Source organism: Drosophila nasuta, chromosome 2R (genome assembly GCF_023558535.2).
Source record: "Drosophila nasuta strain 15112-1781.00 chromosome 2R, ASM2355853v1, whole genome shotgun sequence".
In the NCBI taxonomy this organism is placed as follows: domain Eukaryota; kingdom Metazoa; phylum Arthropoda; class Insecta; order Diptera; family Drosophilidae; genus Drosophila; species Drosophila nasuta.
In genome coordinates, this window is record NC_083456.1 from 1,220,497 (window position 1) to 1,246,831 (window position 26,335).

At 34.7% G+C, this 26,335-nt stretch overlaps 2 protein-coding genes across 21 annotated transcripts in view; one reads left to right on the plus strand and one right to left on the minus strand.

Annotated features, from left to right (window-relative positions):
• LOC132786957 (RNA-binding protein Pasilla) overlaps nucleotides 1-21,890 on the plus strand; it is a 35,877-nt gene extending 13,987 nt beyond the window's left edge. For 3 of the 20 annotated variants that reach the window (XM_060793753.1, XM_060793751.1, XM_060793754.1), the window contains 7 exons: nucleotides 542-1,139; nucleotides 11,479-11,686; nucleotides 13,428-13,493; nucleotides 14,335-14,478; nucleotides 14,552-15,192; nucleotides 15,253-15,796; nucleotides 16,787-21,890. In XM_060793753.1, the coding sequence (XP_060649736.1) occupies nucleotides 1,107-1,139; nucleotides 11,479-11,686; nucleotides 13,428-13,493; nucleotides 14,335-14,478; nucleotides 14,552-15,192; nucleotides 15,253-15,796; nucleotides 16,787-17,007 (1,857 nt within the window). In that variant the 5' untranslated portion in view covers nucleotides 542-1,106 and the 3' untranslated portion in view covers nucleotides 17,008-21,890. Of the gene's footprint in view, nucleotides 1-541; nucleotides 1,140-5,594; nucleotides 5,773-8,399; nucleotides 8,743-10,625; nucleotides 11,687-13,427; nucleotides 13,494-14,334; nucleotides 14,479-14,551; nucleotides 15,193-15,252; nucleotides 15,797-16,786 lie in introns of those variants that run through there. The other 17 variants (XM_060793744.1, XM_060793747.1, XM_060793752.1 and 14 more) reach the window with 15 other exon arrangements.
• A 2,803-nt stretch (nucleotides 21,891-24,693) lies between these two features.
• On the minus strand, nucleotides 24,694-25,973 carry LOC132786959 (probable maleylacetoacetate isomerase 2). The gene is made up of 3 exons (XM_060793766.1): nucleotides 25,631-25,973; nucleotides 25,240-25,570; nucleotides 24,694-25,172 (listed from the first exon to the last, which is right to left on the minus strand). Exons 1-3 carry the CDS (start codon nucleotides 25,902-25,904, stop codon nucleotides 25,055-25,057), a joined length of 723 nt encoding a protein of 240 aa, XP_060649749.1. The 5' UTR covers nucleotides 25,905-25,973; the 3' UTR covers nucleotides 24,694-25,054.
• Nucleotides 25,974-26,335: the final 362 nt, after the last annotated feature.

Below are 26,335 nucleotides of genomic sequence, written 5' to 3' on the forward strand. Positions count from 1 at the left end.
CTTCAGCCCACAGACCACAGCCTACAGCCTACAGCCTGTTAATTGAATGCCCCGCTTTAAACCAAGTTAAGAACTCTCACATACTGTATATAGCCAAAGTGTTTTGTGTTAATCTAATTGTATATGTCATTCAATTAGCCACAACTATCAACTCAACTCTATAGACTCACATGAATATATCTTTTACTGCGATAATTTGAAAAGTGCATTATTCAATTTGACTTTTGATATGCATATACAAATCGTATGTTACTTACATATACTATATACATATATAAAAATGTGTTATCCGTTATTACATATGATGCCTTAATGTTTACTGTATGTATGTATATTTATTATTGCTGCATAATTCACTCATAAATATTTTTTTCTTTTTCTTTTTTCATATAAACGTTTACAAAAATAACTCGCACATTCCACCACCAAAACCTCAAAAAAAACAAAACCAACACTAAATAAAATACATACTCTTATAATAATTCAAATCGTCACGCAATAAACCGAAAATTGAAATCAATCAATAAACAAATAATTCAAGAAGGACAACACGAACATATATCTAATTAGGGTATATACATACATATATACATAGATATCGATTATATGTCTACAGATTATATTTAGAGGCTTTGACGAAAATATTGAATAATCTGGTGTAACTGCAAGCCGAGCGATAGCTTATGCACACTACATACATATATAAAGATATTATTTAAACTGAAGGATTCAGTCATACCTAAAACAAGGCGCCATCATTGGAGCGCATTCAAATGCGAATTGCCGAACTCTTAAGATAGAGAAGCCTCTGTAGTTACATTGATCACCCGCTCGATAGGCGCTGCTGAGAACTCAAGCCTCCATTGATAAACATCAAGTCTACTGATACAACTCAAGAAATCAAAAATCAAACAAACAGACAAACAAATCGAATCGAATCGAATCGAATCGAAAAAGACATAAGACAATAGAAGAGCAAACCCATAAAAACAAATTCAAAGCCAGCACCATTCACTTAAAAATGGCCGAAGACGCTGCCATGGAGACATGTCCAAGTCCTGAGATTGGCGACTCTCGCAAAAGGCCGCTTGATTCCGATCCGGAAAATGAACAAACTAAACGCTCACATTTCAGTTCCGGTAAGTTTTGTAAATCAAAATCATTTGAAAAAAAATTGCTAAAATACAAAAATGTACATAACGATGCAAAGAGCATATTTCGCTATATCGCTTTTACATATTATCATAAAATCGTGCTCAAACTTCCCCACTATATATTTGTCAATCTACTCGTATCTCTCTATCAATCAATTTACTGCCCTCTCTTTCTTTCTATGTAATGCTTACACACTATCTGTATCGCTACGAAGCGTTTATTTAGCTCATCCTCAGCTGTATCCCCAATCTCGCTTCATACATATGTATATTAATCGCGAATATACGTTACATTTTATAATTTTCTATACTTGAATTCGCATTATCATGCGTAATGCTCTCTTGATTTTTACAAAATGCAATCAGTCGGTTCACTACTGTTCACTGTCATCCTTTAATTGAGACGACCAGGAGCGATAGGGCAATCAGTGCATAAATCGCGTATACGACCATCAAGCCAATCAGAGTGCCCAACATTTGACCTTTCGTATGACGCGAGCGATGCTCGCATCCTTCAGTCATTTGACCAAAGCAATCTCCTTTTATACATCCAGTTGTTGACAGAACAAACGCTAAAGATCTGCTTTTGTTTCGAATACCTAACGAGCGACACTTGTGAGCTTAACTCGCTTTGGCAATCTTCTCGCGCTTTCAAGGTGAGCGTGGTCGCAATCGAAAATACCTGTCGTCTGATCGCACCAATCGCATCGCATGCATTGTTCATGGCTTTGATATTCGTTATTTTATTGTAGTATCATCGTCTCTGTCACAGGCATAAAAATAGCAGAGAATACAAGTTTCAAACACTTTTTTGTTTTCGCCCCCGAGACGCCTCTCCACTGGTTGGTTAAACATTTGACTTTTTGTTTGTTTCTTAGATCATAGTTAAAAACTTGTTTTGTTATTTCCAATAACTATCAGGCTGAAAAATTTAAACTAACGTTTGTATATATTTGAGTATCCAGTATGAATATTTTTTTAAATCCATAAATGTTATTGAGCAAATAATTATTATTTGTGACAACATTTCACTTAAGCTTGCTGTCGTCATTACAGTATTCACGTGAAACAATCTTTAAATAAATTAAGCTTGGAAATTGCTAATTGATCAGTTGGCAGTGCCTTAATACTTCTCTTAAGAGAAGATAAAAAGAATGCAATAGGAGGAAAAGTTACATTTGACCCCATAAATCTAATAGTAAATATTCTTAATCAGAACTATTAGGAAATGTGATTTTTATTTAACAATATCTGTCTCTGTCTGTTGCTTTGTTAGGAGTAAGTGTAATATATTTACACTTTAAGTTTCCTAATTTGAAGAGGAATATCACAATATCCACACTGAGCTGCAATTCTTTTCCCTATGTTAATATTGAGTATAAAAAAAAATTTGAGTACGTTTGACCAACTGATCGTCATCTTTGGATTTTTAGTTAGCTTGTCACTCTGAATAATTCTGCTGCTAACGAAGTGAGTTGTTTAAGTCATTCTTTATTTTTCTTTCTTGCTGCTTTTTGAGTAGGTCTATGCTACACATAGCTTCTCTATGTTTGCATATGTATATTGGTTATCTGTCCCAGTATTTTAAATGTGGGTACTCCTTTTATTTGTTTTTGTTGTAATTTTGCTTTTGGTAAACTAGGTAGATTTATCAAGGCTACTCATGTGTGGGGTTGTTGCGAGTACTCCAATTGTGTGGTGAGCAGTGGGTCGCAAGGCTTGAGAGATGTGCCGCGACTAGGCAGCATGCCAGTTGGCCAGTTGGCCAGTTGGGCACTTCAGCCCAATAAGGCTGCAAGGAAATGCAGTATAACCCCAAAGCAGTGTCGGTTACGTAATCGAAGCTAGCTGCCGGAGCTTTAGAGTAGATGCGCGGGTCACCAAGTGACGAGAGAGCACATACTGAGAGAGAGAGACAAAGAGAGAGAGAGCGCGCAAGAGAAAAGTGACTGAGTAGAAGAGAGTAACATAAAGCGTCGCGTGGGAGCTGCTTTAACAGCATTGTTGACCTACTTCATTCACAATGCGGGAGTGTGCGTACGGTCTGTCGTACAGCACGCTGGTGATGTGCAGGACACAGACAAGGTCCTGCGCAGTTCCCGCGTACGAATAGTAACAGCAGCATCAGCAGAGGCAGCGTCGTCGGCATGTCGACTGTCGAGAGCTGCACTCCAGCGTCGCTGGATTGAAGTCACCGTTGAAGTGACAGCTGCAGTGGCTGTAACGTCCTTGAGCACACAAAAACACACACATATCCATGCAGCTATAGACATACAAAACACTTGCACTGCATACTTGTGCAGACTCAAGCTGCATTTCTGCTGTCGCCTGTCGGGCGGACACTTTGAGTGCGTTTATTGCCTCTCTTCCACCCACAAAGAGCACAGTTTTTCTTGTTCTTTCTCACTTCTCTCTTGTCACTTCGTCACCTCTCTTCTGGCCAGATACGCTTTTTAGGTAACCTTATTTTTGGCGTATTCTTTTGTTATTACTCAAGTGTTGCCCGCGTTATCGTGGCCTCTGCTGCAGCTGCTGCTGCTGCTGTTGCACTTGTAGAGCATCTCTCTACACGTTCGCTTGAGTGGCCTCCTAATAACTAGAGTGCCAAGTTGGTTAGTTATACCTTCGAGTACATTTCGGTGGTGCGTTTTGCCTTTGTTTCTGTTGTTTCTATCTGTCTAGGCAGCTTCTGCTTTGCAACACCCTTTTAGGCCCCAAAAGAATATAAACAGAAAGTACAAGCAATACGCATTGAGCATGCTTATCAGTAGCTAACTATCCAAGACGCTGATCTTGCTTTCGTTTTCAACTTGTGTGTCTCAGTGACAGCTGCAGCCGCTGCAACATAAGCTGAACACAAGTAGAAACTGAGGCAGCACATGTTTCAGGCCAACCAAAAAAACTAGGTCACTTTGATGGATCCATCCTACATGCTCTTCAGCTCTTGTGCTCTTGTTGTTGTGCACTTTTGTGCACAAAGCGGAGCACGTGTCGTATGAGCAATGTGGCATGGCACATTGCGCATACGCAACGTATGCGACCATAATATTAACCATTTGCACACAGGAATTATATTAACTGATTTTCAATAAGTATATGTATATGTATATGTATATGTATATGTATATGTATATGTATATGTATATGTATATGTATATGTATATGTATATGTATATGTATATGTATATGTATATGTATATGTATATGTATATGTATATGTATATGTATATGTATATGTATATGTATATGTATATGTATATGTATATGTATATGTATATGTATATGTATATGTATATGTATATGTATATGTATATGTATATGTATATGTATATGTATATGTATATGTATATGTATATGTATATGTATATGTATATGTATATGTATATATATGTATATGTATATGTATATGTATATGTATATGTATATGTATATGTATATGTATATGTATATATATATATGTATATGTATATGTATATGTATATGTATATGTATATGTATATGTATATGTATATGTATATGTATATGTATATGTATATGTATATGTATATGTATATGTATATGTATATGTATATGTATATGTATATGTATATGTATATGTATATGTATATGTATATGTATATGTATATGTATATGTATATGTATATGTATATGTATATGTATATGTATATGTATATGTATATGTATATGTATATGTATATGTATATGTATATATATATATGTATATGTATATGTATATGTATATGTATATGTATATGTATATGTATATGTATATGTATATGTATATATATATGTATATGTATATGTATATGTATATGTATATGTATATGTATATGTATATGTATATGTATATGTATATGTATATGTATATGTATATGTATATGTATATGTATATGTATATGTATATGTATATGTATATGTATATGTATATGTATATGTATATGTATATGTATATGTATATGTATATGTATATGTATATGTATATGTATATGTATATGTATATGTATATGTATATGTATATGTATATGTATATGTATATGTATATGTATATGTATATGTATATGTATATGTATATGTATATGTATATGTATATGTATATGTATATGTATATGTATATGTATATGTATATGTATATGTATATGTATATGTATATGTATATGTATATGTATATGTATATGTATATGTATATGTATATGCGCATTTAGATGTGATCACATTGACTTACTCATCAACTTTTCACTCTCTGTTTGTCGACTGAGTGCGCGGCTCTATCGCTGGTTGTGTGCTGCTTCCTCGCTCTCTCTTTTGAACTCTGCGCTTTGTGCTTGCTTAACTCTTTTTGTATCTCTGTCTCAGTCTCTGTGTCTGCCTATGCTTCTGTCTCCGTCACCGTTACCGTCACGTTGGTCGTTCAGTGCGGTTTCAGTGCGCGCCGTTGCCGCTCGTCGTTCATTTTGTGCGGTCCGCTTAGAGAGCTTGCCGACCACAGCATAGCCATTTTGTTAATACAACTGAGTTGGCTGTAAAGTAACCAGCATGTTGTTCGCTAGAACGCAGCAACAGTCGCCGTTTGAGCAACAGCAACAACTAACACCGCCGCTTCAATTTCAACCGAGCTTCAGTAGGTGTTTTTTTAAGTGCAGCTTTGAGTTATAATCATGTGTGTGTGTGCACCCATACATACATGTCACCTCGTACACTTGAAATATATTCATTGACTTTGTCAGCTAGCCAGTTAACGCAGTTTGCTACATCATTCATCCCATGACAATGAGAGAACAGCCCGGCAAAGAGCTGGGGTGGATTGTCAACAATTCGTGATCGCGTTTTTATTTGTGGTATTTATGAGGACTTTGATCATATTTAGATACATATGTATATCTATGCAACTGCCTATGCATATGTAACATTGGCTACGCAACGTATTCACAACTTGGGAGTCGTATAACACACTTTACGAGTATGCGTGAGTCGTGTCAAGGTTGTATTTTCATTATGTGAGAGTGAACCCGACTAAAACTTTTCTATTTGAATATTGTTTGGACACTCATTTACGCAACAGAAACATATATATATATATATATACGTTCCACTTCAATAATTAATAGTGGCATAAATGAAATGTGACTCGTTGTCGTTAAATGTGACTTGTGAAATATTCGTGTTTGCGTACAATACGATTCCAAACATGATGTTGTGACAAAGCAAACTATAAATTTGAGCTCAATGTCAGGCTTAATGATAATTTGAAAACTACACACTCTTTGTAGACTCTACAGCAAAGACTTTACTATTGGCATTGAAGAGAAGATCAAGTCGGACTATCTGTTGAGAGCTTGGATTTCTCGAATGCTTTTCGAAATTCATCTTGTAATTAATTAAAGAGTCACGCATGCGATTATGTACAAATGATTGAGTAATAGCAAATCAAAATATTATTTGAAGCATTCTACAGTACCTCTTGGGCAGCTATTGTCTGCCAGCACTCGGGGGCAGCATGTCATTGCCAGAAAATATAGTCGAAAAACGAATTAGACAGCGGCGAAACTTAACCTTGAAACTCGTTTGAGTGAATGTGTGTGACTTTTTATGTTTGTAATTGTGAGTGTGGGTGTTAGCAACGCTTTGAAAGTATGAATAAAAGAGTCACAAATAAATTTGAAACACTTGAAGAGAAGCACTCAATCTCTTCAGTATGAATTTCGCTCTTTTTGTAGTCTGAAAAATGTTGTTCACCTTATTTTGAAACAAGGGATAGAACTATGATGCATATCTTAAATATATAATTATGTAAATTGTGCATTTTAAAATAAATAAACACCTCACATCTATTTGAAATCGCAGCGTGTAAGCTTGATCTTTGGATTCATTGTGTAATCTGAGCAGCAGCCAAGCAGCTACCAATGTGGCTATTTCTATTGCCAACCAGTTGTTAATGCGGACTCTTTGGCAACGACTAAGCAGGTGTCTACCTATTCAGCACGCATAACGCGGATTAATGCTGTTTCTCTCTACACAAATACACTCAGTTTTCGTACCCGTTAGACTTAAAAGGGTATATACTCGTATGTATGTACACATATGTATATGTTAAATTAGTGCCAAATGATAATGTTTGTAAGACGCAGTGCTGGAGCCGCAGCATTCGAACTATTGTTGAATTTATTATATTGGTATATCCGAAAAGAGATGTGCAGGTATCGTAGAGTCGATCATGCATGTTTCTCGTTGCCTTCTTGATTAGTCATGGCAATCAACATTTCTGACTTCAATGAGCTTTCGTCACAACAACAACGATATCAGGGCGAGAGGATGATCTCATATTCGAGTATTGTTATTACAAATGAGCGATTGCATGCTCTCACCATGCAGGTGGGGAATTGGGTATTTAGGTTTGTTTAATTCTCTGCATTTTTGTAACAATTATTAAATATTATATTTTCCAATTTTCTTTTTTTTATCCAATTAATATGTACATATGTGTTTATGTAAAGATATAAAGTTTTTGCGCCAACTAGTAATTATAATTGTTATTGTATATTATTAAAAACAACATCATTGTTAACTTTTAACTTTGTTGACGAATTTCCATCAAAACGATAAAATGATAAAGTAACTGGCTCGTTTTAGCTTTGTTTTTTTTTTTTCATTTTTATTCTTTTGTCGATTAGAGTTATCCATAGCAATTCCCCACTTCCTGGTCATGCTAATTTAAGCTGGTAATTACAGCAACTCTGACAATAACGAGGTCACAGCTTAGATTGTTCGGCTTCAGTAAGTTATTGATTCTTCAATTTGATATCAACGAATATTCTCTGCTGTTTGAGTTTTGTTGCTGGTCTCATCTAAATATTGCATTAAGTATTATTATTATTTTTCATATTTGCTGTATTTTTCATCACTACTGTTCATATCAATATTAATTTGCACCAACTATTAGATGTACAAATACAAGAATACAGGAATGAAAGAAACATTTCAATGAATAAAACATAAATATATTTAAAATAATATTTGAAACAAATCTACTTACAATCGATACGAATGTTCCAAAAGAATAACTCAAGAACATATTCTCATACACACATAAATACATACATAGTACATATATAGAGATGCACACGCAGATTTGTTGTTGAAATGGCAGCACATTGATTAGTTGTTAATAATAAATTACAATATTAAGAATGACTTAATCGTACTATCAATGACTATATATCCATCAATCAAATTGTCTTGAACTCACAGCAGCAGCATTCCCGCAATAAAAACCAAACACAAATTTTGGGTGATACGTAATAACAAAATAAATCATTTGTGAAAACTGATAAAAAAAAACAAACAAAAAAATAAAATAAAATCTATATTGAAAATTGAAAATACAACTTATAAGTGAATCTGGTTGCAACCCAACAACAAATCAATCAGCATCGTCATACGGATCTGGATATTTTTCTGGCATTCAAACCTGGATTGCTTGGTGATCCAGATTGAACTAATCTGAATTGAACTGAACTGAACCACAAACACGCTTTCTGAACGAAAGGAGGAGGAATAAAGGATTTGAGAGCGATAGGAACACGGCTGAATGGTAAAGCTTTGGAAATGTCATAGTAATATACTTTTAATGTCAAACAACCACCTATTTCCATTCCATTCTTGGATGTTGTGTAATTTTCGTCATTAACTACTACTACTACTACTACTACTGTCGTATACTCTCTATTTATACATGGACATACTATCTATATATAGCACAAATTGAACAGCAATTGCAAAACATGCCATTTATTACTACCGTTATATTATTATTATTATTAAAACAATATCACCAAAAGGAGCGAAGCATAAGCAACAACAAAAATGTAGCTGATAACATTCAATCATCAGTCGCAAAAGTTTAAAAATCGTTCTTTTTACTACTATTATTATGTACATACATATATACATCAACTCAATGAATACCATCATCAGTCGTCAAAGTGTCTATGACGACCGCGATCGTGCAATCGTATCGTACAATCAACATCAGTCAATCAATAAACAATCGTTTAAAAACGCACTTCAATCAACAAACAATAATTACTGCTGCATCTGCTCTGCTGCTGTTGCCGCCACGTCATAACCTCCTCTTCTGGCAGAGTCCAGTTATAAGAGTCTGCCTCTAGACCCGTTACTATGTATGTGTGAACAGATGTGCACTCCCCAAAATCGTTTTCTCTCTCTCTGTCTCTCTCGCTCTCTTTTCTCGTTGTCACACTCTAACTTAATGTGAATGTTTTGTGTTGATGTGATTTTAGTTGTCGCTGTTGTTGTAAAAATGTACGCCCATTTACGCCCACTAAGTGCTAAGCACACAATAACTATCAGAATAAAAAGCCACGTTCACCGCTGAGCGCCACATACCGAAAAGCACTACCAACAATATATAATATAATCAACACAATTCTAATTGCCATCCAAGAAACACCGCCATGCCAGCAACGTCATTAATGTATAACAATTATTTGTGCCCTACTTGTATAACTCGACTCTACTACCTACTTGAATAACTCGACTCTACAACCTACTTGTATAACTCGACTCTACAACCTACTACTACTACTACTACTACTACTACTACTACTACTACTACTACTACTACTACTACAACTTCTACTACTACTACTACTACTACTATTACTACTACTACTACTACTACTACTACCTATTACTACCTACTACTATTGCCTACTACTACTACTACTACTATTACTACTACTACTACTACTACTACTACTACTACTACTACTACTACTACTACTACTACTACTACTACTACTACTACTACTACTACCTATTACTACCTACTACTATTGCCTACTACTACTACTACTACTACTACTACTATTTCAACAACCATCCAGCGCGCAGCTTTAGTATCGAATCAATGCAAAACCAGCTCAAACTCAAATCAATCTTGATCAATCAATTCAACTCAACTCAAGACAAATCCACCTAATCGAACACCACAAAATGTACTAAACCCAACGGCGTATTTTTCTGTCAATTAGATTTAATTATACTCGTATAACAACTATACACAGCCACAGCATCTTCATCAAAAGCCATTATCTTGATGACGACAGTGCGACAGCCAAGTCAAATCGAGAACTTAGAGCTGCGTTTACACGATCAAAAACGAGAGAAAGATCAAAATGATGGACAGCTAATATTTGAGAATTTTGTATAATAATAATAAAAATGTTGATATTTGATTGAGAAATATAAAACCAAACGTCGACAGGCGTTGCCAAATTAGTTTGAGTCACTGGGATTCTCTCTCGACTCGTATAAACGCTTCTTCAAGTCAAGATCTTATCCTTTGTGTGTTTGTAAGTTTTTTCTGAATTGCAAACAATTTGAAAATCTTTTTGAAACTGAGCTTAATTGAAACCCATATCTATTTCTTTTTCTTTTCGTTTATTGTCCAAGTTTTGAAATTGGAATCGCGTTGAATAAAGCAAATCTGAGAGGCAACAGCAAATCCAATCAAAAAATTATAACTACAAAAATAACTGTGCGTATTCAATACTATGTAACTGCAAACTCAGCAAAGTGAAACCGATAATAATAAATACAAAATTTAAAAGACTGAACACTTAAATCGCAAGAGTCAGAGAGACGTATTAACAAGCGTCGAAATTTGCATTCAACTCTGCTATTCTCTCTTTCGCGCGTTCTCTCTCTCTCTCTCTCTCTCTCTCTCTCTCTCTCTCGCGTGCTCTTTCTCACCCTCTCTGATTCTTGCTGGGGTCTGTTTACAATGGAAAGTATTACGAATAGTGTTACTGGAATAAACACTGTGATCCAACAGTTGTTGCAGCATATGGATACAGATTTTTATACAAGCACCGCAACCTGTCAACGACAACAAAGACAAAAACAAAAACAGCCACAACAGCGAGAACAGCAAATGGACTATTCTGCATACCAATATCAGCATTCAGCGTTCACTCGCTTGGCGCAATTAGATCATACTAATCAGTATCAAACACCGCATTCCAAGATAGTAACAAATTCAGCCACATCGCCTTCACCAATAAATAACGGCGGCAACAGCAACAGCATCTCCAACAGAAACAGCATCAGCATCAGCAACAGCAGCAACAGCAGCAGCAGCGGCAAAAGCAGCATTGCCAGTAGCCATCATAATGCTACATATTCATTAGCCGTTTTTAGCTATAAGCAAAAACAGCAGCATATACAGCAACAGCAACATCAACAGCAACAGACATTTGCACATAGCCAACCAATTCTAAGCAATAATCAACATCACTATCGCCAGATGGAAACACAGATGCAACAAATCAGCCCAAATGCCAACGTCAATACAACCCTCGACACGGAGAGCTCGTCAACTGCAGTACAACACCATGAGCAGGAGCAGGAGCAGCAGCTACAGCATCACCATCAGCATCAGCATCAAATTGAAAACCATGAGACAACGGCAATAACTGCCAGCTTTAAGACTGTTGCCTCCTGTTGGTGCTACGGTGAGTTTGATCAAACACGAAATCAAATTCAGTAAAAACTACCAATCAAAGTGGCGCACAACTTCAAAGTACTCGTCAATCTCTTACACGTTCTCAATCTTTCTATCCTTCTTTGTCTTTTCATTTACAACATTACCAACTAAATACATGCTTTACTTAGCTGCCTCTCTCTCGCTCTCAATCTCTGCTCAACATTGATTAAATACAATTATTGCGCTCTTCACCAACAACAATGTGAACAAAAAGGATAACTACAATAACTGCATCAATCAATCAATCAATCAATCAATCAATCAAACAATCAATCAATCAATCAGTTGATCAATCACTATCAATATCTCAACATTGGCTGCTACTGGCGACTCATCAATTTTAAACAAACAATCAATATGAAGTCAAAGTGTTCAAAATGACATCTGATGTAATACTGCTATTGTATAACAGCGACAAAACATACTTGCACACTTATACGCACACATAAATATACCGCCAGATCAAGACTCATATATACATCATAATTTATTTATGTGTACAAAAGTACATACTACATTATTTTACTTTTATCTTATGCCCAAATATTTGCATGCGCTTTTGTTGCGTGGTTCGCAATGCTTTTACAATTTTTGGATGCAGTAGCTTCAGTGAAGCAAGGAACCCCTTTGTTCTATTAGCCTGTCGAGGGTTGTTGTCGTTAGCCTAGTTTGTAGTCCGCCTTTTCGTACTGCCTGCCATGCATAGGAAATGGGGTAAGCAACGGAACGCCCTCTTTCATGTCCTACTACGAGTATAAGTATCTGACTATATGTCACATAGATGTGCACGCACTCGGGTATTTGTCCCATGCCTGCAAGTGCTACTATATTTGTCACAAGACAACGACACAGTTTCAACTAACAACCAAAATCAGGAGCTGCCCTCCTTTGTGACTCATAAAAAAGTCAATTGTGGTGGCAGCAACAGACTTTGTCCTACTATATTGCACTGCACTTTGGGGCCAGTCCCACCATTAGAAATATGGCCAGCTGCTCATTGAGAGGGGGGAGGCCTGGTTGAAACATTTGATGCTACAATTAGAGAAATACGTTTAAATTGTAAATCAATTGTACTCCTTGCGGTACAATAGTACTTTATCTCGTAGTCCGCTCCTTCGATTATGGCAAGGACACAGCCTAACCGAGACAAGAAGAGTAAAATCCATTGGCTCATCTCGGGGCAGAGGCAGTATGTCAATGGGTGGTTGCTCACTTGGTGCTAAGGTTGGTGCTAAGATTGGTTCTCCATGCTTCGAAGCAAATAGCAGGTAGATGCCACGCGATTGTTTTCATTGCTATTATCTCCACTGCTCTTCTCGGTGTGATAGACAATCTCCGCTTGACACATTTTGTAAATTGAAATTTTATTGTTTACGCGTCCTTGCATTGGTGATCCAACATGTTGACCGACTACTGCAATTTATGCTGCTTGAGCTGCATTCGAGCATGTTGTATCTTGGGCTCGCTAATCTCCGTGATTGAAGACAATAATTTGAAGCTCTCTATATGTATATTCATCAGCACACATATCCAAAACACAAACATACATATGTATCTCACACACACACACACACACTCACAGAGGCGCAGTCAGAGTCACACCAAAATCACTTCTTTGACTTATGTTTCCTTGATGTAGAACTACTTAATCGAGGTCTTAATTATCTAACATAAACTAATGTTTTCGTTTATTTATATTCTCGTTTTAGGTGAGTCAGTTTGTTCTGGAATTGAGGTTGAAATTGAAAATAATAACAATAATCATAATCATCATGGTAAGCTTTGTCATACTTTCATTAAATACCATTCAAATCCATCTTTCTATTGCGAAAAAGCATAAGTTATGTTTCCAACAATTGATTTGGTTCATGTTTCTTTAATATCTCTCTATTTCTTTCTCTCTTCTATCTACTTATTTCGGTTTAACCTGATACTATCGTGCTTAATCACAGCTAAACGATAAATGTTGCCAACTTGCAATACATTAACTCTAAATCGTCTTTGTCCAATTGACCATTTCACCATTTGACCGGACCAACTGACCAGCTTAACTGACCCCTTGACCCACATTTAAGATGGAGATGATGTTTTCTGCTTTTGGATTTTTGTGGTTTCGGTTTCTCTCTCTCATTTGCCTCGCTTGTTTTGTGTGTTGCATCCTCATCTTCAAGCGCATCAGAACTACTCGACTCTCATTAAAAACAAAGCAAACAGCAACAGCAACAACAACACAATGATCAGCACACAGTCGATTCTTCCCCTCACCCAAATAACAAGTTCAATTTTACTAATTTAACTCTACTCAGAAGCAAGAACTAACAAAAAAAAACATAATAATAATATAAAGTAAGAACCAACAAAAAAAAAATACATTTCGAACACGATTGCAATCGACATTTGTGCTACTGATGAGATGTAGAGTGACTGTCATTTCTAGAGTTTTACACTTTTAGCTTATAACCAAGATTTGTTATAATAGCAATGCTGCCAAAAACGCGTAAAATGTATATGTGGTTGATTAAAGAATTAATCAGTGCAACGGTAGTCAATGTAAAATTGGCTTAAAAGTGAACATTCATGAGTTGTTCATTGTATGAACTTGTCTTGAACTTTCAGGCGACACAACATTTCACATGAAGATTCTGGTGCCTGCGGTCGCCTCCGGGGCCATCATTGGCAAGGGTGGCGAGACAATTGCCTCGCTGCAGAAGGACACGGGTGCTAGAGTGAAGATGTCCAAGTCGCACGACTTTTATCCAGGTAAGCGGCTGCGGGCTGAGGGTAGTTTGATGGTCATTATAGCTCTCTATTCCTAACATCCTTTAATGGCCAGGTACAACTGAGCGCGTGTGCCTTATCACGGGCTCAGTGGAGGGCATCATGACCGTGGTGGACTTTATAATGGATAAGATACGTGAGAAGCCTGACTTGACCACAAAAATCATTGATGCGGAGTCCAAGCAGGCGCAGGAACGTGATAAGCAGGTCAAAATACTAGTGCCCAACTCTACGGCCGGCATGATAATTGGCAAGGGCGGCGCCTTCATCAAGCAGATTAAAGAGGAGAGCGGTTCCTATGTGCAGATCTCGCAGAAGCCGAAGGATGTGTCTCTCCAGGAGCGCTGCATCACCATCATTGGTGATAAGGAGAATAACAAGAATGCCTGCAAGATGATACTATCGAAGATAGTTGAGGATCCACAGTCGGGCACCTGCCTAAACGTATCCTATGCTGATGTGAATGGCCCCGTTGCTAACTTCAATCCAACTGGTTCTCCCTATGCCACAAATCAGAATGCCATTAACTCAAGCACAGCCTCATTGAACTCCACGCTGGGCACGACAATCGGTGGCGCGGCTACCGCAGCGAGCCTCTTGGTGAATGGCACTGGCATTAACCTATCACTGAACTTGGGTGCACCGAATCCGGCGCCCAATCTAGCAGTGGCCACACAGCTGCTGGAACACATCAAGGTAATTGCGATCGCCCTTTCGTTTATTTGAGCTGCAACTATGATGAAGCCCATCTTTCAGGTTGCCATGCGGGGTGCTGGCTACTCGGAGACGGTCACCACTGAGGTGTGCGCTGCGCTGGGTGTGCTTGCAAAATACGGAGTGCTTGGCATGGGTGTAGGCGTGGGTGTTACACACGCCAACGGAGCACATCCGACGCTGGGCAATTATCTTGGCGTTGCGGCTCTGGATCAACAGACGGCAGCGGCGGCCTCAGCGGCCAATGCAAGCAACGTTTTTGGCGCTGTTGGCCAAGTCAATTTGGAGCAATATGCCGTTGCTGCTGCCGCTGCTGCAGCGGCCACTCGTCCAACGCCGTCGCAGCTGGAGGTGCAATTCGATGCATTCCGTCATCTGGGATCGGCCACAGCTCCTGCGACAACTCCTGTTTCGCTAAACAACAACAGCTTTGGATTAACCGGTGCCACCGGAACGGTCAGCAGCGCGCAGTTAGGAGCTGCTGCATCGATAGGCGGACTTAGTAAGAGTCCTACTCCGGGAGATTTGGGTGCCAAGGATTCCAAGAACGTAGAGGTGCCCGAAGTGATTATCGGCGCTGTCTTAGGTGGGCAACCCTTTTATTACTCCTATTAAACAACCAGGCAACAACTCCAACTCCAACTCCAACTACAACCACCACAATCAAACTCAACTCTTGCTCCTCAACAGACATTGCAATCCGTTTTCCAGCAAAAGCACAAGCATTCCCTTCTCCACACTCAATTCCAATTCGTTTGTACCACTAGTAAGCTGCAGGCCTTAGTTGTAGTGTTGTATAACGATAAAGACAGCGATTGTTCCACATTCCAAAACATTCCAAGTGACTCTAGGGGAAATGTTGCTATTCAATTCCCTAAAGAATTCCCCAATTTATATATGTCTTTCTGTATATGAATATAAGTAGCGAAATTTCTAGTCAACTTCTTGCCCTCTTCGCACATAGCACATAGCACAATCCATGATCCGTGATTCGTATAGCAATGATACTACATATTCCCCTCAATAATGTTCTAAATTTGATGATCCACGTTAAAGAGTCTAAATATTAAGGGAATAATAAAATCCCAATGTTTTTTCCTTAGCGTTAGACAATTTTACAATTTTACCCTGTTCATTTGACAACTAATCACATTCTTCGAGTCGTAACGAATTTCTTTATTAAATTATTATGCACACACCCACACATGCATACACACATACATTTGTAGGTATATGGTAAAAGTGCAAATATTGCAATTTTCAGTTGTTTGTTTTGTACGCTCAAGCCAGTGTAAAGTTTGCTGGGTTTTTTTACTAACTGGCCCATATTGTTAGACATTTGCCGATAAAGTTCGTTTTATATTTTTAGCATTTCTTTTTATTGATATTTTCACAAAATTCCAAATCACATATACGAGTATGTACCTTAGGAAATAAGTGATTTCTATATACATAACAAACACATGCATATACACATATGTATGTATGTACATATACATGATATAAAAGTGTTTATGTACACATATGCATATTTTATTTTTAATAATATTAACACCATCTGATGCAAATATTGCAGGTCCAAACGGTCGTAGTTTAGTTGAAATCCAACATGTTTCTGGCGCAAATGTGCAAATTTCCAAAAAGGGCATATTCGCACCTGGCACTAGAAATCGCATTGTAACCATAACTGGTCAGCCGAGTGCCATTGCCAAAGCGCAGTATCTAATTGAACAGAAAATCAACGAGGAGGAGACAAAGAGAGCGCGTCAAATTCCATTAACTACTGTTGTGAATTAAACAATCCTCAATCCAATCCAAGCAAGCAATCAAGCAGCACAACAACAAAAAACAACAACAACAACAACTACTACTACACCCCTTCTTATTATTAAATGCGTATTTCAACATAACCAAATGGTTAATTTCAAAAAGCAAAAAGATATAATATAATATACATAAATGTAAATGAAGAAAAACAAACGCCATAATTACATCTCCAAAACAAAAACAAGCAAACGAATAACAACAACATCGGCCGTTTCCGCACACACACACACATCCAACATATACGCAAACCCCCCCTCCCACATACACACACACACACACACACATCCATACTCGCAGAAAGGCATATTAGCAATATGTCTGAACTAGTGATATGATATATTGCTTTTTCAGAGAGATATATAAAACAATCTACTCTATCTAAATGCTGAGTTTGTTTTCCCATTATTATTTTCCATTGAAATATTAATATATATTAAACAGATATATTTCTCTCTTGGTATACATATATTAATATATCATATTTATTTGAGTATGCAAAAACAAAAATAATGGGAAAAATGTTTATACCTCACTTTGTTGTTGTCCTCAATATGTTTGCGAGTTTTTTTTTTTTGCAATCTGACAAAAGAAAATAATTATATATATACATACATAGATCTACATACATAGTTACATGTTGCATACATATTTTGTGCATTTGTGTGTATGCTTGCATACTGCGGATGCGTGTACTTATGTATGTATGTAGCCATACCGTTGTATACATACATACATACATACATACTTACATACATATGTATGTGCATGCATGCCTTTTATATACTAACTGTTGAGTCTTGTTTATATAACGTAAAACATAATACATAAAATTCACACAACCACACCCACACATTGATACATATGTAGACCTATGTATTTATGTTTTATAAACAAAGTACACATTATTATATCATTATGTTGAGTCTAAAAACGAGGATTATTTTTGTGTAATTGAGAGCGTTTTCAGTGAGAAAACTTCTGTTGACTATTCGAAAAAGGGTGTCTACATAAGGTAAATATTTCACTACACATACAAATCAATCTAAAAATAATTAAAATATAAAAACAAAAAATGAAAAACGAAAAACAAAAAACCTCACCAAAAACAAACAAATGCGTTAAAAATGCTGACAGGCTAGTGATAACTATTTGAAACACTTTTACCTCATATACGAGTATATCAACATTCTTATTACATCTCATGTTTTCTGTTGTTGCCCTCTTGTGCTTATTGCTACTACTAAATGCAAAACAATAAATAAACCAATTATGTATATTAATATTTTTATGTTTTTAGCCACAAATATTTTATGATAATGTTGAAAATTTGACCATGATAATGTTGTTTATTGTTTTAAAAGAATGAAGAAGAAAAAGTGTTGTTAATGTTTTACGCTCACGTGAGTCTCCTTTTTGGTATTGATTTTGTGCTTCTTGTGTGTTAATCCCCATTTGATTTATATACATACATACGTGTGCTCTATGTATATTATGTATTTGAAGACATGCGATTTTTAAATTTCCACTTTGAAATGGTTCTTTTTTTTACTATTTTCTGGAAATTCCAGTCCCTCTTGTTAAATTCATAGAATTAAATATTTTTGAATTATTTGCACCATTTATTTGTGTCACATACTATATTAATCTTAAGTATTACATTTTCCAATTATTCACTTTATGCATCACAATATTGTTAAAAAATTTAAACGACTTTTTCTTTGCTAAATTTGCTATCTTTCCACATACAATGCCCCCGCCCCCTATTAGTTGATAAGTAATGTGCAATTATTCAATTTAAATTGAAAAAATTTCACTTTGATTCGATGTACATTTAGTTACTCCCGACGACTTTAAAAAAGACAAACTTTCCCACAATCAAATCATTACAAATATAAATGTAACATATATACAAACATATATGCATAGTTGAATATTATATTAGCATCACATTTCAATATTCTTCCATTCATTAATACACGCACACATATAGTACATACACATCCCCATGTCTATGCGAAAACACCTTGATAGAAATGCATTAAATGTAATGTGAAATTAAGTGTTTTTCTTTGCGCCTTACTACATATTTAGTTTAAATTTATATTTTATTTTACCAAAAAATAAACAAAAGAAAAAAAGAATAAAAATAAAATAAATCCAACTGAAATGAAATTTATAAAAATTATGAAACTTTGATAAAGAGAAAATAAACAAACAATTTGAAACATTTCAGTGTGTTTAATTGAAAGCACCAATCAATATTGGTGCCCCCAATCAATCAATCCATTACCACGTTTAACCAGCACCCAACTAACTGCGTAATATAAACAATTTAGCAACATTATCATGCCAATTCAACAGTCAGTCAATCAGTCAGTCAGCCAGTCAGTCAGTCAGTCAGTCGAACGCACTCAAAAGAGTATGCTCGTAAGCTGTGTCAATAAGATCAATCCACCAGGTTAATCTGTAATGCAATTAAATCATTGAAAACGCTCACAAATCTATAATTATTGATCCCGAAAACCACCCGTAAGTTTAGTCTCTAAATATAAGTTCAAAAGTTGTTTACATCTATTGTTTAACTAGTGTTGTTAAATCTGACCTATAATTGTTTTCATTTGTGCAATATTTAATAAATAATATAACAAATAATAGTTTCATAGTTAAACTGCGCCACAACAGAGAAACAAATACAATATGCAAATCCAAATTGTGACAAATTATGTTTTAAATTATGTTTGCATAAATGTTGTTTCAAAACAAAGCAAATAAATTTTAAATTGAACAAAACTTAAATAAAGCAAAAAATAATAGTAAAAGTAAAGTCGTAAGTGCTAGTGTGCCTTGAAATATGCAAAAAAAAAAACAAAAACGATAAGAAAAGAAAAAAAAGAGAAAAAACAAACAATGAAAGAATTGAAATTTGTGTTCTGTTTCTTTTAACTAAATATATTTGTTTGAGAATATAAATAACATTTTTAAGCTTCATTGTGAGAAATGGATTATCAATGCGATCACAAGATAATATGAATCATTTCAATGAAAAGGAAAGGAAAGTTACAAAACATTCAAAAATAGTCAAACATGAAATGAATGTCAAACCAAAATAATAATCAAATAATAACAACAATGATTACAACGATACGATACATACTTAGTATAGAAATTATTATAGCTACATTAAAATCACAACAATTTGTTCAATTCAACCAAATCACAACAAGCATACAACATATAACCTCTGCCTCTCCAGAACAAGAACAAACAACTACCAAAAACCAACAGAAACAAGTAATCGTACATTTTATCATCTTTTTTTGTCATGGCGAACCCAAAGAGGATCAACGGGGCTGCACAGACAATGACATTGCCTAGGCACAAGGCACAAGACACAAGACACAAGGCACAATCGTTTCACAGTTACTTCATGAACACACATTATTTCGCATCTACATAAATACAGCTACACATAACCCATTCATACATTGAAGACAACATTCGAACAATTACCTTTTCTCACATGCGCGGCGTACTCATTGAGTTGATGTTAAATATATGAGTTTCTTAACTTAAAGTAGGGAAAACATGAAAAAATTATGCAAATATATGGGGATGTATATATTTGCTCTGAATCTGTGATATATAATTAAAAACAAAAAATAAAATACAAATATCGAGTAAAACGATATATGAAATTAGTTATGAAATAAATAATTAATTTCTGAAATGAAATGTCGAAAAGCTTTACTTCAGAAGCAAAACAAAAGAATCAATTAACATGTAGCGTGGCACTTCTCATTTTCCCAGTATATATTATGATAATTCCTGCTCGGAATGTTCGAGTATTTTTTGTTACTAATCAAGTGCAAGAAAATGCGATTGATTCAGATTCTAGGTATCTGTGTTACATTCATGCATGTTGTTTGCCATGCTTTTACGCCAAGCAAGATGATCTGTGCACTGTGCACGATTCATTCGTATGACGAAAAAGAAGATAAAATGTTAGAAATTGTAATTGGTTTAGTTATTCGTTGGTTTCTGCCGGACAGTAGGTGTGCTTACCGCTTGTTTGGATTTATTGTTTTGAAAGCAATTGAGCTCTTGCTGTAAATTAATGCTTTTTTTTGTATTCTATTACCATGTATCAATATATGTATGTACGTTGGATTTTCTCCAATTCATTTATTAGCTTGATCCAAAAATAAAGGGAAATCAATGGATCACACTTCTCCGAATTGCAATCACAAACATACATACTATACATGCCTTCGCTCATGTCGATCCTTCACAAGTCACCACACTGTTTAAATCCATACAATGTCATCCACAATTATGATCAATGATAGCCTTCCCGATATGTTGGCAAGTTATATTCAAGTTTTCTACAAATTACAACAATAATGTATTGTGTTGCTGTTATTTCAGCGATGGAGTCTATTAGAGTTAAATTAATGCAAACATAAATAACTTTTATTAGCTACATGTATACAAATGCATACTTACGTAACTTAAAACAAAAAACCAAAAACAAGAAACAACAAATATTTCAGTTTTGAAAACTTGTAGTGAAATGTGAAAATATCAAACCGAAAGAGAATCTGTAAAATTTAAACAATAAATAAATTAAATACATAACCTTACACATATATATACTACATTCAGACACAAAGAATAAACAAGTTGAATTTAGCAGTATAATTGTTATATTTTTTCCGATTTTTTAAAGTTATGATATACATACATACATATATTCTATACACAACCTGAAAGAAATTGTTAAATATAATTTGTTATGCTTTGTCTCCCACACTGTTATTAGAACAATTTAATAATTAAATGCATATTTACAATTACTACTCGCATCATATTTGCAGATAATCGTGTGGAAAAAACAACTGACGCAAATCGTTTAGTTAAAAAAATAAGACAGAGGATTAAAAGTAAACGTTTATATTACGAATACGCATCGCGAACACGCAAGCGTTTTGCGAGTGCGAAAATTGTTAGGTTGATTAGGTCATTCTCCTTTGAAATAAAAAAGGATAAACTAGAAAATCACTTGGGAAATAATATAATCACTATTAGACATACATAAACAATTCAACCCAATTGCCAATTTGTGTGAATAATTTGGCTTACAATAATAATAGTAAAATTCCGTCTACAAATTCATTCAACAACAAAATGAACCATTTAAAACTTAAAGTAATATTTAACAAATTATATCTATAATATATAAACAAGCATAATTAATGTACCTACAATAAATGCATTGATATAAACAAAAACCATCAAAATTATTGTTAGCGCGATACATTATCTTATATAAATAGTTCATACATCAAGTAATAGGTTCATTGATGATACCCAAGAGTGATGTTGCACTAAATTGAATCTACAAATCGCAAATCGTCACCCACTCACAAGTGAGGCATGGAAGCTTAGGGCAAATGCTTGGAACCTTTATGTGCCACCATTGAAATTTTCATTTGCATTTTCGATTTCTCTGTCGTTGGCAATAGGAACATTGTGGTGTCAATAAATAAAATAAGATGTGTTTCCTTGCGACTTTAAAAACTGAAGACGAAATTATATTTATTAGTTTTCTCCCAACAAACCAGAAATCTCTTAAAATAGCAAAAATCCAAAAACAGTCACAGTCAGATTATACTTTCACCGTATTTGATCACAGATCACAGATTAATACAATAATTTAATGTGCCCAACATTATCAGTTAATATAGTTAAATCGAAACAAAGTTAAGGGTTTTCATTTTAAATAAATTCTCATCATAGGGGTAGAGAGAATAGATACGGGACTACGTTTAAAAGCTCATAAATCTTGAAAAAATATAATTAATAACAAAAAAAGAATAAAAAAACAAAAAAAGAGAAAATCGATGCCTTCTCGTTGGTACTTATTTATTGTTGTTGAGCAAATGTTAAAAACAGCAACAAAATGAAAGTTCAGATATTTAATATTTTAGTTAAAGCTTTTATACAAGCCATTAGATTAAACTTTGTCAATAAAACTAAAAAACACCAAAAGCAAATAATTATATGAATGTGGTATGCACTTGCAACATCCAAACAATATCTCAAAATTTCTTATGCACCTTCTTAATTAAGTACATACCACACATATGAAGAGTAGTTGTCAGATATACATACATCCATATAAAGATGCCCAAACTTCCAAATAGCCACACAAGACAACACACAGACATTTTCTTAAGCTCCATTGCACTTTCCGAAATATTAACTCTCAATATTATGAAAATACACAGTTTTACACTTCTATTAACTGATTCCATTAATTTGAAAGATTGAGTCATTTTAAAATCGTAATCGCAGAACATTCAGCAACGCAAATGCTAAACATCATGGAAACTCATTCAAAAGTAAAAGTAATAAATCTTTTATGATTTGACTGTGATAATAATAATGACAAAAATGAAGTAAAGTGAAGTGAATGGATGAACAATTAACAAAATTAATTGTAAATTACAGAATGTATAAATTAAAAATATCTATACACGCGAATGTATGTACAATTTACGTAGGCCACGGCTCTTAAACAAACCCAATAAGTAGAAAGAAATTCTTTGGTATGCGCTTATTGTGCAACACCATATACGACATAGCGTATGTTACTTGAATAGCGTTGATAAGTACATATTTATTTACGTTTCGAGAAAAGAAAAATTGCAAAAACTAAAGTATACATATAAAAGTTTTACTTATACAAATTAGCAAAATATTTAAAACAATTTTAGCTGCAAGTGTCGAATATGTCGACAATGGAAAATTTTCATTCTCAATTAAATGCAATAAATAATTAAATATAACAAAAATATAAAATAATAAATAAAACAAATCAAATGACATTTAGTTATGCTCTTCTACAAGTATAAATTTAAACGAAATTTTATAGTGATGGAGTCCATACAGCATTGCAGAGTATTTTATAAATTTGTATTTATTTCTTATTTCGTTGGAGATCGCAAAATACAAATTAAAAAAAAAAAACATACTCACAAACCTCAAAGTACTATTAAAATTACAACAAAATTTCAAATTACAATTAGTCTCTTAAAATAAAACCAAAAAACAAAAAAAAAAAGGATAATAATAATAAAACAAATCGTAATGTAGCCCATTCAATTTTTAAAAGAAAACATAGTTTTGCAACTAATCGTATAATAAAACCAATCTTGTACAATTTGGAAGTGTGTGGATATGGTTCGCTCAAATCCGAAAGCAGCCCTAAAAAGTACACGAGAAACAGTTATCCTTCTATACATATTACTTATATACAAATGCATAGTGCACACATATAATCCAAGGGAAACATACCCGTAGACACGATACAGACAACTCAGTGATGAGAGCGGCAAAGCAAAAGAGGCAACAAAATAGAGATAGGGGCTTGTAAAAAATGAAAGCAAATACAAGTAATAAGCTAGGTAGGACCGATGTACCAAAGAACCGATGGAGTGATGTCACAATATTAGGCATTACACCAAATCTACGGCTATTTAATGGTAATGGTAATGTTATAAAGTGCGTCACGCGCATACGAATATATGTGCAAAATAGAATTTATAGTAAAATTTGTTGATTACATTTACATGTACACATACAAACATACATATATACATATAGAAAGAAGCCTATAAGATAAAGAACACTAACATAGGCAAACTCAGAAAATGTCACACATTATTATGAAAAGCGGGATCCGTTAAGAATAAACCGAAGTAATTGTAAAGTAAACCCCAATTCAGAAGAAACATGAAAAGTTAAAAATATGCGTATAACATGAATTACATATTTAAGAAAAAATTATATTAAAACAAACTAATAAAGATTATATTAAAATTGACTTGTGACTTATATATCGGAATTTATTTGCAGTTGATTTTTTATTTAGCTTTATCTGTAAACCTCATTGAATATAATTACTATACAATCACAATCAGTAAAAAACATTTAACAGTTGTATGGGTTTTTCAAACTATTTTTTTGGATAGTCTGGTTGTTTGCGTGGGTGACTGTCAATGACAACTTGTTCGCTTTCTAAATTTGCATTGATTCTCAAAATTGTTGGATAGGGATCCAAATTTACATGATATCTAAAAAAATTATTATAGTTTTCATTAGGTACAAGACAAATTAAAATTGTTAATTATTAAAACATACCGTCTGGCATTGAACACTTGTGGGACAAGGCAACAATCAGCCATGGAGATCTCATCACCGACACAATATCTTCCAGATGACGACGACAATACCGTTTCCAGTCCTATGAATCCGCGGGTTATCCAATGCTGGGCCCATTCGATGCTTTTTTCTTTACCTAGGTGAGCCAATACAAGGCGATTTTGAAGAGGTTGAATACCAGAGCATATTATTTCAACTATTTCACGCACTTTGGCTCGACCTTGCGGATTCTGTGGCAATATCAAGGTGTCCTTTCGAGTCTCTTCCAGATAGTGCATTATCGCCACAGAATCGCAAAGCGTTTGCCCATCTACAAATGTACAATAATTAAAATTAGTAATCAGATTGGAAAGGCATTCCTTATAGTCACCAATTTGAAGCACCGGCACTTGCTGCATTGGATTCAATTCCCGATACTCAGGAGTATAGCTGTGAACTGCATCCGTCTTGAGCAAGCTAGTTGGTTTAAGGTCATATGAAATATTTTTCAGCCCCAACGCAATACGTACTCGCCATGAGCACGAACTGAGGCAATATGAGTACAATATTGGCTTTTCATTTTTGCAGTGGGACGAACTGAACATGCGTTTCCCAATTTGAGCAAAAAACCTCAATCTTGAATTTAGATGTTTCAAAAAACTCATTTTGCTTTAAATGCGCACTTTTCTGCACATAACAGCTGATTTTAATTAGCACAATGTGATCGCTATTTTTTTTTGTTTAATATACCAACTTCCATTATCAACAATATCCTAAAATATACCATACTTAAAAATATTATTCTTAAAAATAAGAAATTCTATAATTGGGACGGAAATATGTGAGGATTTAACCATTTTTAGCATATTTATATACAACATATTTCATTTTCATTTAAAACAAAATAAATAAACACACTTTTAGGTCTACCTTTCTTGGAAATTGCTAAAAATATATTTGACATCGATATTTTGAATTTTGGAGAATTCAGTTTTCATTTTTTTTCTCTTTTCGTGTTCGAGGCGATAGTGTAAAAGCATTCCAGATGCAAATGGTATAGAATGATATGGTACATACAATAATAGCTATAGTCTAT